Below are 14,424 nucleotides of genomic sequence, written 5' to 3' on the forward strand. Positions count from 1 at the left end.
TAACAAGCATTTAACAAGAGTATGTTATAAGTTAAAACGATACTTCATTTATAAGTCTGTTACTCTCAGTATATTTGTATAAATTGATATAGATACATTTCATTGTTTATATGAATGAATCTAACCTTGAGATGCAGCAAAGTGTGGATTGAGTCGACCCAAAGGATGATTGGGTCGACCCCGGCACATCAAGAAAGCATTTGGCACACTTCTGCAAAAATGGCACAGATGAACAGTGAGTTGGGTCGACCCAAGGAAAGCATGAGTCGACCCAAACATCAAGATACTCAAAACAACTCAGAAAATGGTTCTCTGGATTTACTGAGAGGGTCGACTCAAGATATAGTTGAGTCGACCCAAGATATAGTTGAGTCGACCCAAGCTTGAGTCGACCCAAACCCTGAGAGGGTCGACCCAAAGGTAAGACAGAAAAGAAGACAGAAAAGGTTCTCTGGAAACCCTGTTAGGGTCGACCCAAGAAGAAGTTGAGTCGACCCAACTGAACCTTGAGTCGACCCAAAGAAAGGTTGAGTCAACCCAAGTGAAGAAAGGCTGAAATTCAAGGTTCTGAATTTTCTGAGAGGGCCGACCCAAGAAAAAGTTTGAGCTGACCCAAGGTTTGGGTCGACCCAAGAAAAGTTTGGGTCGACCCAAGCACGGGCAGAAGCATAACGGCTAGTTGTGCAGAAGTGCTTTTTGGACTCCCAACGGCTATAAACGGCTAGTTTCTTCAATCCAACGGTCAGGAAGGACTATTTGAAGGTTGGAGAAGTATTTAAGAGGGAGTATTCATCAGAGGAAGCAAGCTTTGGAAAATACATCAAGTGCATTCAAGAGAGAACCCTAGCAAGGCAAGCTTCATCCAAGTGCTTCATTCAAGAATCAAAAGAAAGTGGTTGAGCAGATTCAAAGAGTCATCAAGAGCTCCATCCACCCTTGAAGAGTGAAGCATCATTGACAAAGAAGAGAGAAGTCACATCAAGCGATAAATATTCTCTAAACTCTTCTTTGTAGATTATATTGTTATATTTGCTCATCTAGGAGTTTAAATCTTCTTCCTTTGTTTATTAAACTACTTGTAAAGGTTGGTTGGTTAGCCCGCAAAACCAACGGAATAGGTTGATTGGTGAACCCGGAAAACCAATTGTAAAGGTTCGTTGGTGAGCCCGTAAAACCAACATAGGTTGTTGGTAAGCCCGTAAAACCAACGTAGGTTGTTGGTGAACCCGTAAAACCAATTGTATAGGTTCGTTGGTGAGCCCGTAAAACCAACATAGGTTTTTGGTGAACCCGGAAAACCAAAGTGTAAAGATTTTTGGATTGTGAGCTCGGAAAACAATCCAACTGTAATCCGCGGGATTATAGTGAATTTCCAAGGGGTCGCTTGGGGAGTGGACGTAGGTGCTAAGGAGAGCACCGAACCACTATACTTCTTGTTGTTTGTATTGTGATTTGTTTAAGTTCACTAACTCATCATTTAACACAAGTAAGATAGTTAAAATTAAAAGAAACCAATTCACCCCCCCTCTTGGCTTGTCACCTTGGGCAACAAGTGGTATCAGAGCAGGTGCTCTATAATTCCTTGCCTTTTTGATTTTGACCTAACCGTCAAAGAGCCAAAGATCATGACAATTCAAATAAACAGTTTCCTAGGAGAGGGACAGTTAATTGATCGACCTCCACTATTTAATGGCATAAACTACACACATTGAAAAGCACGCATGCGCATTTTCATTCAAGCACATGACTATGATTTATGGAGTATCATAGTCAACGGGCCACACACAAATACTAATCAGCAAAATGCAAAAGCCATGAATATTCTATATTGTGCATTAGATTATAGTGAACTTAATAGCATATCTTTTTGCATAACTGCTAAGGAAATCTGGAATATGCTTGAAGGTAAATATGAATGCACTAACATTTTTAGTGAATCTGAAACTAGCTCTGAAGAAGAAGAGCAGCAAACTGAAATTAAAAATCCTTGCTTTATGGCACATGAAGATGAGGTATGTACTCGAATACAAAGTGATTTCTCATTCAAAAATCAAGCACATACTGAAGCTCAATCTAATTTTACATTTGATGAACTTCATGATGCATTTTCTGATTTATACTTAGAATACAAGAAGCTTAATTTAAAGAATAAGAAGCTTAGTTTAAAGAATAAAAGGCTACATCTGAAAATGTCAGAGGAAAGAAATTCTACTGCTGAAATGAAAGACAAATTAAATTCTGAGAATGAACGCTTAAGATTAAATTTAGAAGAATTGATTCAGAAAAATCAGAATTTAATTAAAGAAAATCAAAACTTAAGTGAAGAAGTTAACCAATTGAAATCTTTTATTAACAAATTCACTGTAAGTTCAGAAAGATTAAAAACGATGTTTGAAAGTCAACATGCTGTTTTTGATAAATCAAGACTTGGCTGGATTTCTTTACTCAACAATAAACCCCTAAAGAAAAAGGTTATCAATTCGCCAAGCAAACCATTAAATAAGATAACTTATTTCAAACATAAAAAGATTGGGCATAAAAACTTTACCTATGGTTCTAATACGAATAAATCAAATGGTAAAGTTATTACGTTTAAACAGATTTGGGTTCCAAAAGGAACCATATGCACTAACCCTCAAGGACCCAAGCAAGCTTGGGTACCCAAAATGAAAATATGAGGGTGTAGATATAAGTGTGCCAAGCTACCCATGGAACAAATGAAACTTTCATACAAATGGGTGCGTTGACACATAATTAAAAATAAGTCTCAATTTATTCATTAAATCTAGTATAAGGTTTAACATTCTACATCGTGTATCAAAATTATCTTTTTATGAAATTACGATACTCTCTGCATCACAGTTCTTAAATGCCTCATATGTTGAATTTTTATCTCAACGATCTTAGCATAAAATTTTTCTAGTGCTTGCATGATAATAAGAAAACAATGAATGAATATGTATAACCTTCTCCTTTAAGTTTTTCAAAATCTAAATTTCTTCTCTAATATAAATGGTTGATGCTGATTTCATGCTAAAACTTTATTGAGCATAATACTTATGAAATCTTAGGTTATCCTTCGTGAAGGTATGAATGTAATTCATCATGTTATTATACCATTCATTCCTTATATGATTATCTGAAATGTATTATGATTTGCTTTATAAGTCTCATATATGCACTATGAATACCAAGATTAAAGAAACCTTTATTTTGGCATTAACTCATGCTAGTATGTACTTAGTCTCAAAAGACCTTGTCATTGACTTACTTAGATTAATTTCTGCAAGGTAAAAGTTTGCTACGCATGTTAACTAAGGAAAAAAAAAAAACAATTTCTAAATCTAAAGATGTTGTTTACATCATTAAGTTTTTCAAAAGCTTACATTGGCTTTGTTCTTGGCACTTAAATTGAAATATTTTCTGCATTGGCACAAACTCACAAAAAGGGTTCAAATGAAAAAGGTTTGCAAACTATGAAAATAAAATTGTATCATGGCATAGTTTTGAAAACCAATTCCTTATTAAGTTGTGCACAGAAAATAATATTGAATATAATTGTTTCTACACCAAGAACACCATAAATAAAATAGGGTTGATAGAATCCTTGAAGAAATGAAAAAGACAATGTTGTATGATAGTCATCTACTTAAATGATTTCTGTTAAAAGCTATCATCATTGCTTGTCATACATATGGTTTCTATTAGAAAACTCCTTTTGATCTTCTGAAAAATAGAAAATGATATATTGTATATCTTTTATATTTTTCAGTCATACATGTCATGCTTGATATGTTCTTATGAAAATAATGTCAAATCTGATAAAACAAATATTTCTTTGGATATCACTCTTCAAGCAATGTATATTGAAAATTCAATGAAAAGATACTAGTTGTAGAAATATCAATTCATACTATTCTTATTAAAACTAGATCCTTTATTGAGAATGTAGTTTATCATTTTGATTCTATGTAACAATCTGAATTTTGATAGAAACAACTGTTTAAGATAATTTGATTAAAACTTAGCTAGCACGTCTTATTGATAATTATCTTATGCAAATAGAATCTAATTTAAATTGATTCTGAAAACAAAAAAAAAAATTTGATTTAACTTTAATGAATCTTTCTATTGCCTCACATGCTTGTCCTTGAACCATTTTACTTAATGAAGTTATCTCTTTAGTTCAAGTGACTTGTGCTTGCTTATACTTAGGCAATCTCTTGAGTAAAGTGACTCAAATTCAATTATTGTCATGTCTCATGTTGGGTCATCTAGTTAAGAAATATGTTGTATGAATGTTTTTGTATCCTAGAGAACCTAATGAATTGCCTTCAAGAAAAGAAAAAGATTTTGCTAATGATACAGAATTTATGAGCAAGAAATTTCAACTTGAAGGACACATCGACGAAAGATACAATAAACATTCCCTTACAAACAAAAAAAAAGGGAGAGACTTTCTTCAGCCAAGGGTGTAAAGAATCTAAAAGGTATTAGGCTTGAAGAATGCTAAATGCACTGGTAATCTAAACTCTTCTCTTGCGAGTTAGTTGAGCAAAATCAATAGTGTGAAATTATATGGTAGCATGATTAAACCTTTAATTGTTGATCATCTTGATATCATGCTTCATTCTCATGCTAGTAATAATTGTTTCATGGTGTGATTAAACTACCTTTTCCTATATAATGCATAACCATGAAATACACAAGCTTATGCCTCAAACCTCTAATTCAAAATAACTTGTGATAAGCTATGAATCATTGGGCATAATGAAAATGCTGTTTGCATGGTATATATTTATATGCAGCATATTAGATTAATTTTTTATTCTGCTCTTTCATGTAATTACTTGAAATAATAAAAAGAAAGAGAGATAAAGAAAAGAAAATGAACAATTATTCAAGGGAATACTCCAATCTTTAGGAAAAGCAAAACAAGCATAATATATTTGGCACATTTGTGAGACTAATATGAACATTCCTTTTGGAAGAGATAAAATCTGTAATTAATTACATAAAAAGTTTGAAGTGAACATTTTAACCCTTCTATATTGCTCATCATAGGGATGGTGCCAATGGGGAGGCTAGTGGTAGTACCCGGCACTATTTGACCCAACTATTCGGTGTAGGGCATATTAGGGACGGCACAAGAGGGAGGCTAGTGGTAGTACCTCGTGCCCCTTCCAACTCCACCGGATAGGGAGCAAATAGAGTATAGAGCATAGAAAAGTAAAACCAAAAGAAATGAAGATTAGAATATTCACTGAGTGGTTAAAGGAAGAAATTCAAAAATGAGAAAATGAATGACAAGATAAATGAAAGTATATAAAAAGTTTGTGAAAAGCCAAATGAAGTTTCGATCACTTGAAAACACACCTTAAGGATAAAAGCTTAAACTTAATTTAAAAATGCTTCTATCGTTGCATTTTTGTAACTTTCATTATATACTTCAATGATTGCATCATTTTGGGGAATAACTCAATATGATTTCTAGATGAAAACTACGGTTTAAGAAAAATAGAATTACTTTGGATACCTTGGTTGTTTGCTCCGATACGCATCTGAAACATATCATTTTTTTTTATCTTATAAGTGTACTGAAATTGGTCTAAATGATGTGTTTTTCAATGATCTTGATTGCAAATAAATGGTTCTAAACATATGATATTATTTTGATATTAAAAAGATTTATGGTGCTTCATATATACATTGCTGAAAAACTATGACTAAGAAATTAATATTTTGAATATACACTCCTACATAATTAAATGCTTCTATCATTAAAAAGAAAAGCTATTTTTAAGAAGAGAGTTAATGATCCTAAAGCTTAGAATATTTCAACTCACTTCAATAATTCTTATAGGAAAGAAAATGTAATTACTTTTGAAAGAAATTTGAGCTTCAAAAGAATTATTTTCTGATTAATATTTCCATACATATTCAAAAAAAAATAAGAGGAAATATAATTTATTCTTGAAAGATTAAAAAGAGTGATTGCAATAAATTTTGAAAAATTCTAGATCACTCTACATTCTTGATATTATAGAAGAACAAAAAAAAAAAAAAAGGGTTTGAAAGAAAATGTATCTTTTGAGGGGGAGCTTTAAATACTCAATCTCTTTATTGAAAATTATCTTCAAACTCTAAATTCTCAAATGGAATGATTAATTAAGGGGGAGAAAGAAAATTTCAGAGTGAGAGATCATATAGAACTTAATCGTATAAATTCGCATCTAAAGATGAGACAAAGAATACTAAATGTAAAGTGGTATTAAACTTTGTGTTTCATTGAATATCTTTTGAAAGTTGGATTTCCATCTGTACTCATCGGTAAATCATTTATTTCTGAAAATTTAATTGAAAAGGATTCCATCTGTCTTAGTTTCGAAAATCTATCTTGGAATCTACTTATGAGTTCTTATTGGCTTGCACTTTAGTGTTTCACTCCTGAGCCAATTCATTTTAATTGATTTTGATGCTATGATCTTTAAAGGAGTAAAAGAAAGTTTTTAAGAGAGCTCTAAAAGAACTTTCAAAGCCTTGAATTTTATGTATCCTGCACTGCATAAATTCATGTCTTGGTATCTATGCCCCAATACTTTTATATCATGAAAGAACTTTGAAGTCATTAAGAATTAAGGATTCAACATAATCTTATGTTTTTCGAGTATATAAGTTTTGATCTTTATTTGCTCTTATACTATACTCTGAAAATTAATTAGATTGCTCTCATCTTGCTATATACTTAATATATATATATATATATATATATATATATATATATATATATATATATATATAAAGGTGTTAAATTTTCATTCGTGCCTTCTTTGAATATTATTCTTGATACTCCTTGAAATAACTTGAAAAAGATTCCATCTACACTTGATTTTAAAAAAAAAAATCTTTGGAATCTACATTTAGAGATTTCTTTTGGCTCACATCTTAAATGTCTCTTTTCTAAAGCCAAACACATAGAAATAAGATATCATTTTATTAGGGATCATGTGCAAAATGGAAACATATGTATTGAGCATATATGTACTGAAAAACAATTAGCTCACATATTCACAAAATCCTTGAGTGAAGATAGAGTCTGCACGCTAAGGAGGAAATTAAGCATATGTGATCCTTTTTATTGAAGAGATATAAAAGGGAGCAAGCAGTCTCATGATACATTCCTCCCATTTCTAAAAATCCATGAAACATGAGTCAAACTTGTAATCTATAGATTCCTTACTCATGTATCATTGTCCCAGAAAGAATTTGTAAGGATTGGAAGCAAGGAAAATTATTTGAAGCGAAAAGGAAGAGAAAGGAAAAATTTCTGAACTTGGGTCGACCCAACCCAGAATAGGGTCGACCCAACGTTGAGTCGACCCAAGAAAATTCTTGAGTCGACCCAACGTCGGGACCCTACTGTTAAAAGGGGGACCCGTGAGCTTTTTTTTAGGGCACTGTTTACCCTTTGTCCTCTTCCGAAAACCTTATTCCCCACTCTCCAATCTCTTCCAATCATCTCCAAACACTAGATTACTTCACGATCTTGGAGAAATGAGACCCAAGAGAGCCGTAGCCAAGCAATCCGGAAGAGTCTCACGGATCCAACGTGCGGAAAGAGAAGCTACAGAGCCGACCTCCCCGTGCCACGTACACTAGGAGGATGAGGACTAGATCACAGCCATTAGATACTCCCTAGGCTGATATTAGCATTTCTGTTTAAAGCCTAGGCTAGATATCTAGTTCTCATATGTATTTTGTGTTTATCATGTATCTTAAACTTTGATTAAGGAACATTGTATTTGTTTTTGTTTTTGGCATGAATGTACGAAAATGTTCCTATTTTGATCAATGAAGTTTGAAGTTTGTTATTTATTGCATCTTTTCCCATGTACCTATTTGATGATAACAAAAAGGGGGAGAAGTAAAGAAAGAGTAATAGGGGAGAAGTAAAGATAGAGTAATAGGGGAGAAGTAAAGATAAAGTAAATAGAGTAACAAAAAGGGGGAGAAGTAAAGAAAGAGTAATAAGAGGAGAAGTAAAGAAAGAAAGAGAAATAATTTGTAAAACAAATTGAAAATCATATAGGAAAGCATATACATCCAAGGGGGAGCAATTTGCAACAATGAAAATGATCAACTCAAAAATTTATATCAAATTTCAGAATTTGGCACGCACCTTTCACACCTCGATACATAATCTGAAACTCATGTTTTATCTCAAATTTTTGGAGTTTCAACTTTAATGAATTGTAAATGAAAGGGGGAACAATTCAAAAAGTCAAACTGGCAACATTTGAATGATATAGGGGGAGACTTCATTCTTATATATGAAAAGCTGAAATTCAGCAAGTTAAGCCCTTTCAAAAACTGATTTTAAGATTCAATAGGCTCATACTCTTTATTTTGTAATCATCAAAAAGGGGGAGATTGAGAATGATAGTGTTATTTTGATGATTAACAAGCATTTAACAAGAGTATGTTATAAGTTAAAACGATACTTCATTTATAAGTCTGTTACTCTCAGTATATTTGTATAAATTGATATAGATACATTTCATTGTTTATATGAATGAATCTAACCTTGAGATGCAGCAAAGTGTGGATTGAGTCGACCCAAAGGATGATTGGGTCGACCCCGGCACATCAAGAAAGCATTTGGCACACTTCTGCAAAAATGGCACAGATGAACAGTGAGTTGGGTCGACCCAAGGAAAGCATGAGTCGACCCAAACATCAAGATACTCAAAACAACTCAGAAAATGGTTTTCTGGATTTACTGAGAGGGTCGACCCAAGATATAGTTGAGTCGACCCAAGCTTGAGTCGACCCAAACCCTGAGAGGGTCGACCCAAAGGTAAGACAGAAAAGAAGACAGAAAAGGTTCTCTGGAAACCCTGTTAGGGTCGACCCAAGAAGAAGTTGAGTCGACCCAACTGAACCTTGAGTCGACCCAAAGAAAGGTTGAGTCGACCCAAGTGAAGAAAGGCTGAAATTCAAGGTTCTGAATTTTCTGAGAGGGCCGACCCAAGAAAAAGTTTGAGCTGACCCAAGGTTTGGGTCGACCCAAGAAAAGTTTGGGTCGACCCAAGCACGGGCAGAAGCATAACGGCTAGTTGTGCAGAAGTGCTTTTTGGACTCCCAACGGCTATAAACGGCTAGTGTCTTCAATCCAACGGTCAGGAAGGACTATTTGGAGGTTGGAGAAGTATTTAAGAGGGAGTATTCATCAGAGGAAGCAAGCTTTGGAAAATACATCAAGTGCATTCAAGAGAGAACCCTAGCAAGGCAAGCTTCATCCAAGTGCTTCATTCAAGAATCAAAAGAAAGTGGTTGAACAGATTCAAAGAGTCATCAAGAGCTCCATCCACCCTTGAAGAGTGAAGCATCCTTGACAAAGAAGAGAGAAGTCACATCAAGCGATAAATATTCTCTAAACTCTTCTTTGTAGATTATATTGTTATATTTGCTCATCTAGGAGTTTAAATCTTCTTCCTTTGTTTATTAAACTACTTGTAAAGGTTGGTTGGTTAGCCCGCAAAACCAACGGAATAGGTTGATTGGTGAACCCGGAAAACCAATTGTAAAGGTTCGTTGGTGAGCCCGTAAAACCAACATAGGTTGTTGGTAAGCCCGTAAAACCAACGTAGGTTGTTGGTGAACCCGTAAAACCAATTGTATAGGTTCGTTGGTGAGCCTGTAAAACCAACATAGGTTTTTGGTGAACCCGGAAAACCAAAGTGTAAAGGTTTTTAGATTGTGAGCCTGGAAAACAATCCAACTGTAATCCGCGGGATTATAGTGAATTCCCAAGGGGTCGCTTGGGGAGTGGACGTAGGTGCTAAGGAGAGCACCGAACCACTATACTTCTTATTGTTTGTATTGTGATTTGTTTAAGTTCACTAACTCATCATTTAACACAAGTAAGATAGTTAAAATTAAAAGAAACCAATTCACCCCCCCTCTTGGCTTGTCACCTTGGGCAACAGAAGGCTCTACAAAGCAGGGCATTTGTGGCTCCTTGAAGAGCCATGAGAGCCTTGTAGCTCTCCAGGTGGTCCAGAGGATTGGACGAACCGTTATATGGTTCCATTTGTGGCATCTTGAACCTCTGGGGGATCGGCTCGTCTGCAACCGATCGCGAGAATGGAGACTCGGTCGTGAAATCAACGTCCATGTCGCGCCTAAGAGCCTGGTCTCAGAGCGTTTGGATCTGTCGCTCCAGCTCTTCGACCTTCCTATTGAGTCTCGACGGGGACGCCGTCGCCAGTGGTCGGCGGGGCCTCCGGCTCTTGGTCGACACTGCAGGGGCCTTGACACGGGGCAAACCCTGCCTCTGACGGCTGCTCCTGCGACCGGGGGGTTAGATTTCGACGCCGGCTTCCAGGATGACGACGACGCGGTGAGCTCTCCTGGCTTGAAGACTGGACTTGGTGGGGACTTTGACGACGACGGGGCTCCCTTTCGCCCGCCGTATGGTGTCTGATAGGGGAGCGACGCTGCGGGTGACATCTCGCGGATTCACACCCACATAGAGGAGGTGCAGAATGGGCCCCGCTTCATTGCAGACCCTGGATAGTTGCGGTCAGTTTTTGAACTTGCTGAAAGATCAGGTCAAATCGCTCTGGCTGGATTTGCGGGACCTGGTCCGCTGGCGCAGGTACTGCAGAGGGTGAATTTTGACGAGAGCGGCCGGGTAGCGAGGCCCGACTGCTTAATGCACTCGGAGCTCCATGACTTCTTAGCCTCATGATCACGACTCAGGCCCTTCCTCTAGTGCCAGAAATGTTGTGGTTCAAATTTGGCCTGAGAGTGACCACGCCGGTGGAATCGAGGGAGCCGCCGGTAGTTGAAAGGGGAAGATGGAAGCTACCTCTTGCGCGACGGCCGCGGACCTGCACAAAGCCTTACCAGTGTTCTCGGTGAGGGCCCTCCGATGATTAAGTTAGAGTGGGGTAAATTTGGTCTAGCCAAAGTCTCTTAGAAGTTACCTGACCGAGCTATTTATAGTCTCGGTGGAGTGGCCCAGGTGGCGGAGACACTATTAGCTCTCATCATGAGGGGGCGTGGCTTTGAGCCGGATGGCGCGCAGCTTAGGCTGGCTGGTGGCGTGCGGTACTGCCCATTCTTGAGAACGGTAAGGTATTGACAGTCATGGCAGGGTATAACCGGAGTAGTCAAGGTGTCGTCTGACTGCTGTAAGCCAGTTATGGAGACGTGACATGGTAGTGTTATGAAGTACGCCACATAGGTGGGCGTAGGCCCGCACATGAGTGCGTTCGTTGGCGAGGCCGAGCTCGCTAAGTAGTCGCGTCATGCGTTTGACGAGGTCGGCTTGGCGGGTGCTAGGAGTAGTTCGGCTTTCCGGGTTCCGAGGCGTGCTCGGTGGAGCGCCCCGAGCTCAAGAGTCGGGGCGTACTGCTGGGGTAGGCGCCCCAAGCTTGGTCGGGGCGGGTTGGCAAATGTCTGGAGGTACCCCGAGCTTGGTCGGGAGAGCCGGTGAATATCTGAAGTTGGTGGAGCTTTCGGCGAAGTTCCGAAGTCGAGCTGACTTTGGGTCGAAGTGAAGATTTAGCTTGATGGTCGTTGACGTTCATTGGGCCGTAACTGGGCGGCCTTTTTGTTGTGGGTTGGACGATCCATTTCTCCCCCTATCAGTATGATATCAAATTCCTTCCATCATTTTCATCATCTTCTCTTAGTCACGTGTGCCACACGCCCGGTATTATCATACTACCACTTTTCCACATTATGGGTATTGCTTATTCAAACCCTAGGAATCGTCTTTCAAGATGCTTGACATGGATAATTCATTTTTATTATTTTCATAAACTGATCGATATCACTTTTAATATTATTCTCAAAAATATTTATCCAAGGGGCAAAATCAAATTTATTTCAGTAAATTGTTACTCCTGGGCACCTTCAATCTTCTTGGGTGATCCATGCTGACCATGCACGCTAGAAAAAGCCGTTTGTGTTTGAGGCAAACAACGAATAAAACAGGTTTGTCCAAAAAAAAAAACCCCAAGAAATGTTTGGGTTTTTCAAATGGTGCCAAGCTATTGAACCGGAAATGATTCTTCTTGCAACGATTGACTTGAGCTGGGAGACAGGATACAAACACCAAAGGGCATCATCACCGTCCAGTTTCTTGATTGCCCATCGATCGCAGGGTCCCGATTGATCAAGACCTAATTATTACACTGTACCTTCACAGTATATTATATATATATATATACGCTTGCACAAACTTGTCACCCTGTAGAAAAGACACACACCCAAAATTTGACCCTTTCCACGTCCCGTTCAGGGATAAGCATCCGACCGACCGACCCGACCGTCCTCCAAAGGGGAACGGAACTTCAAGTCAAACAAATTTCCATCAAAAGTCTAAGTCTAACGCCAGCATGCTACGTGTCGATTCTCCAGCCCGCCACGTAGGTCGAAGTGATTCCCTCCCACCCGGCCCCACTCCGCCACGGGGAACGCCTTCGCCGACGCAGCCCCCGCCACCGGGATCCCGATCGCCACCCGGCCCCAGCCCTGGTACGGCGGAGCTGCCGCCGCAGGCGGCGTTGGCGGGGCCGCGCGGTTCAAAAGAGGGCCGACGAGGCGGACGGAGAAGTGGACGACGCCGCGGCCGCGGCCGCCGTGGCGGCAGGAGCGAAGCGCGTAACTGAGACGGCGCCGCATGGCCGGCGGCAGGAGGCCGTCGAGGACGTCGGAGGGGCGGATCCGACAGAACCCCAGCCGTGTGGGGCCGCCGACGAGGCTTTTCGACAGCACGGTGACGTGGACCGCCGCGTCCTCCTCCTCGTCCTCCCGCCTGCCGCCGGCGACGCGGAGGAAGGAGCGGTCCACGGGGACGCGGATCGTGTCGTGCCACGTGGGGTTCCCGTCGCCGGTTTCATCGACGCGGGTGCGGAAGAGGGGCTGCTGCTGCTGGTGGTGGTGGTGATCATGGGCGGCGGAGAGGGTGGCGTAGGGGCGGAGGCGGCGGGGGAAGAGGAAGGAGGAGGGTTTCTTGAGGGACTGGGCGGAGAGGACGGTGACCTCCAGCGTGAGCTCATCCTGGCCCTTCTTGAAGCACATGATGATCAAGATAACAGCGGCGATGAGAGCCGTGGAGTGGAGGAGATTACGAGGGGAGGAGGAATCGAGAAATCATGAGAGGGAGGACCAGGCGGAGTTGAGATTCTTATAATACTCGTTTGTTTCGCAGGATGCAATGTGAAAAAAAAATGATGAACGGAAAAATAAAATAAAAAATTATTTAATTGAAATTTTCAAAATAGGGAGATGGCTCGTAGCATTCTCATACAAATAAAATTTTTACTTTTTATGGTAAATAAAAATTTATAGGCAACATAAAAAAAGCTATTTTTCGGCCTATTAGATATTAGTTTTTTTTTAAAAATTATTCTTATAAGATCTTTTTCTTTATTAAGAGTATAATAGATATTTTATGTAATTTTTTTAGAAAAATAGATACTCAACTAAACGTAAGTTTTTGTGAAATATGCTACCCCCCATGGTTAACCAAATATGCTAAATTATTTTTACAAGTATCATATTTTTAGGAATCAGTTTTTTAGAAAAAAAATATTTCGGTGAGGAAAAATTCTTTCCACAGACCAAATGAGTACATAAATTATGGAGAAGGGGAGAACGGCAATTTCTTTTGGAGTTTTATTTATTTATTTGTTTTTCTATTGTGGAAGATGCATCAAACAAGTTGAGTTAGGAGGTGAAGAGATTGAGTGCATAATTTGGTGTGGGTCCTACATGTATTTGTTGGCTTTTGGTGTGCTAGGTAGTCTTTCTATCCATTTTCAAACTACTTACCTGATTGTGTTGGAAATATAGCAATGATTTGCGATTAATAAAAGAAAAAAATCATAGCATAAACAGTCTACACAAGATGAGACTTATGAATTATGTTAGTGAGAGACCCTAAAGATCTATTATTTACGAATTTAATTATCATCCTTCGTAGCAAAATCAATCTGTTTTATCTGAAAATGCTGCTACTACTGCTATTGTTGTTGTTTTGCAGTCATTCTCTATTCAAAATAAGTATTTGTGCTTACATGGGCATAGAAAAGTCGAGTTTAGATCAAATCCTAGCAAGATCCAAACTCGAATATAATAAGACAATCAAGATTAAGTTCGGATTTGATTATTTTTTATCTTTTTTGGATGCAAAAATGGAAGATCCACAAAAATTTTATTAAGTATCGGTTAGTCCGTATAAAGTTCATTTGGCCTAAAATACACAATTGAATTTCTAATAGTCGTATAGTATTTCTAAATCTGGCATATTTCTATAACCTCTTCATGTAACAACCTTACAATAGTGGAGCCATTATATATTTGAGTATTCAATATTCATATTGGCAATGACATTTGCGTATTTTTATG

The 14,424-nt window shown here is 38.5% G+C and overlaps 1 protein-coding gene across 1 annotated transcript; it reads right to left on the reverse strand.

Annotated features, from left to right (window-relative positions):
- Nucleotides 1-11,637: 11,637 nt before the first annotated feature.
- Nucleotides 11,638-13,189, reverse strand: LOC148702318 (uncharacterized). Its single transcript, XM_088705331.2, has one exon. It carries the CDS (start codon nucleotides 13,093-13,095, stop codon nucleotides 12,400-12,402), a length of 696 nt encoding a protein of 231 aa, XP_088561457.2. The 5' UTR covers nucleotides 13,096-13,189; the 3' UTR covers nucleotides 11,638-12,399.
- Between the last annotated feature and the right edge of the window lie 1,235 nt (nucleotides 13,190-14,424).

The sequence above is a fragment of the Phoenix dactylifera genome, chromosome 10 (assembly GCF_051530095.1).
Source record: "Phoenix dactylifera cultivar Ajwa chromosome 10, Ajwa_hap1_PhDact_Kaust_v1.1, whole genome shotgun sequence".
In the NCBI taxonomy this organism is placed as follows: Eukaryota; Viridiplantae; Streptophyta; class Magnoliopsida; order Arecales; family Arecaceae; genus Phoenix; species Phoenix dactylifera.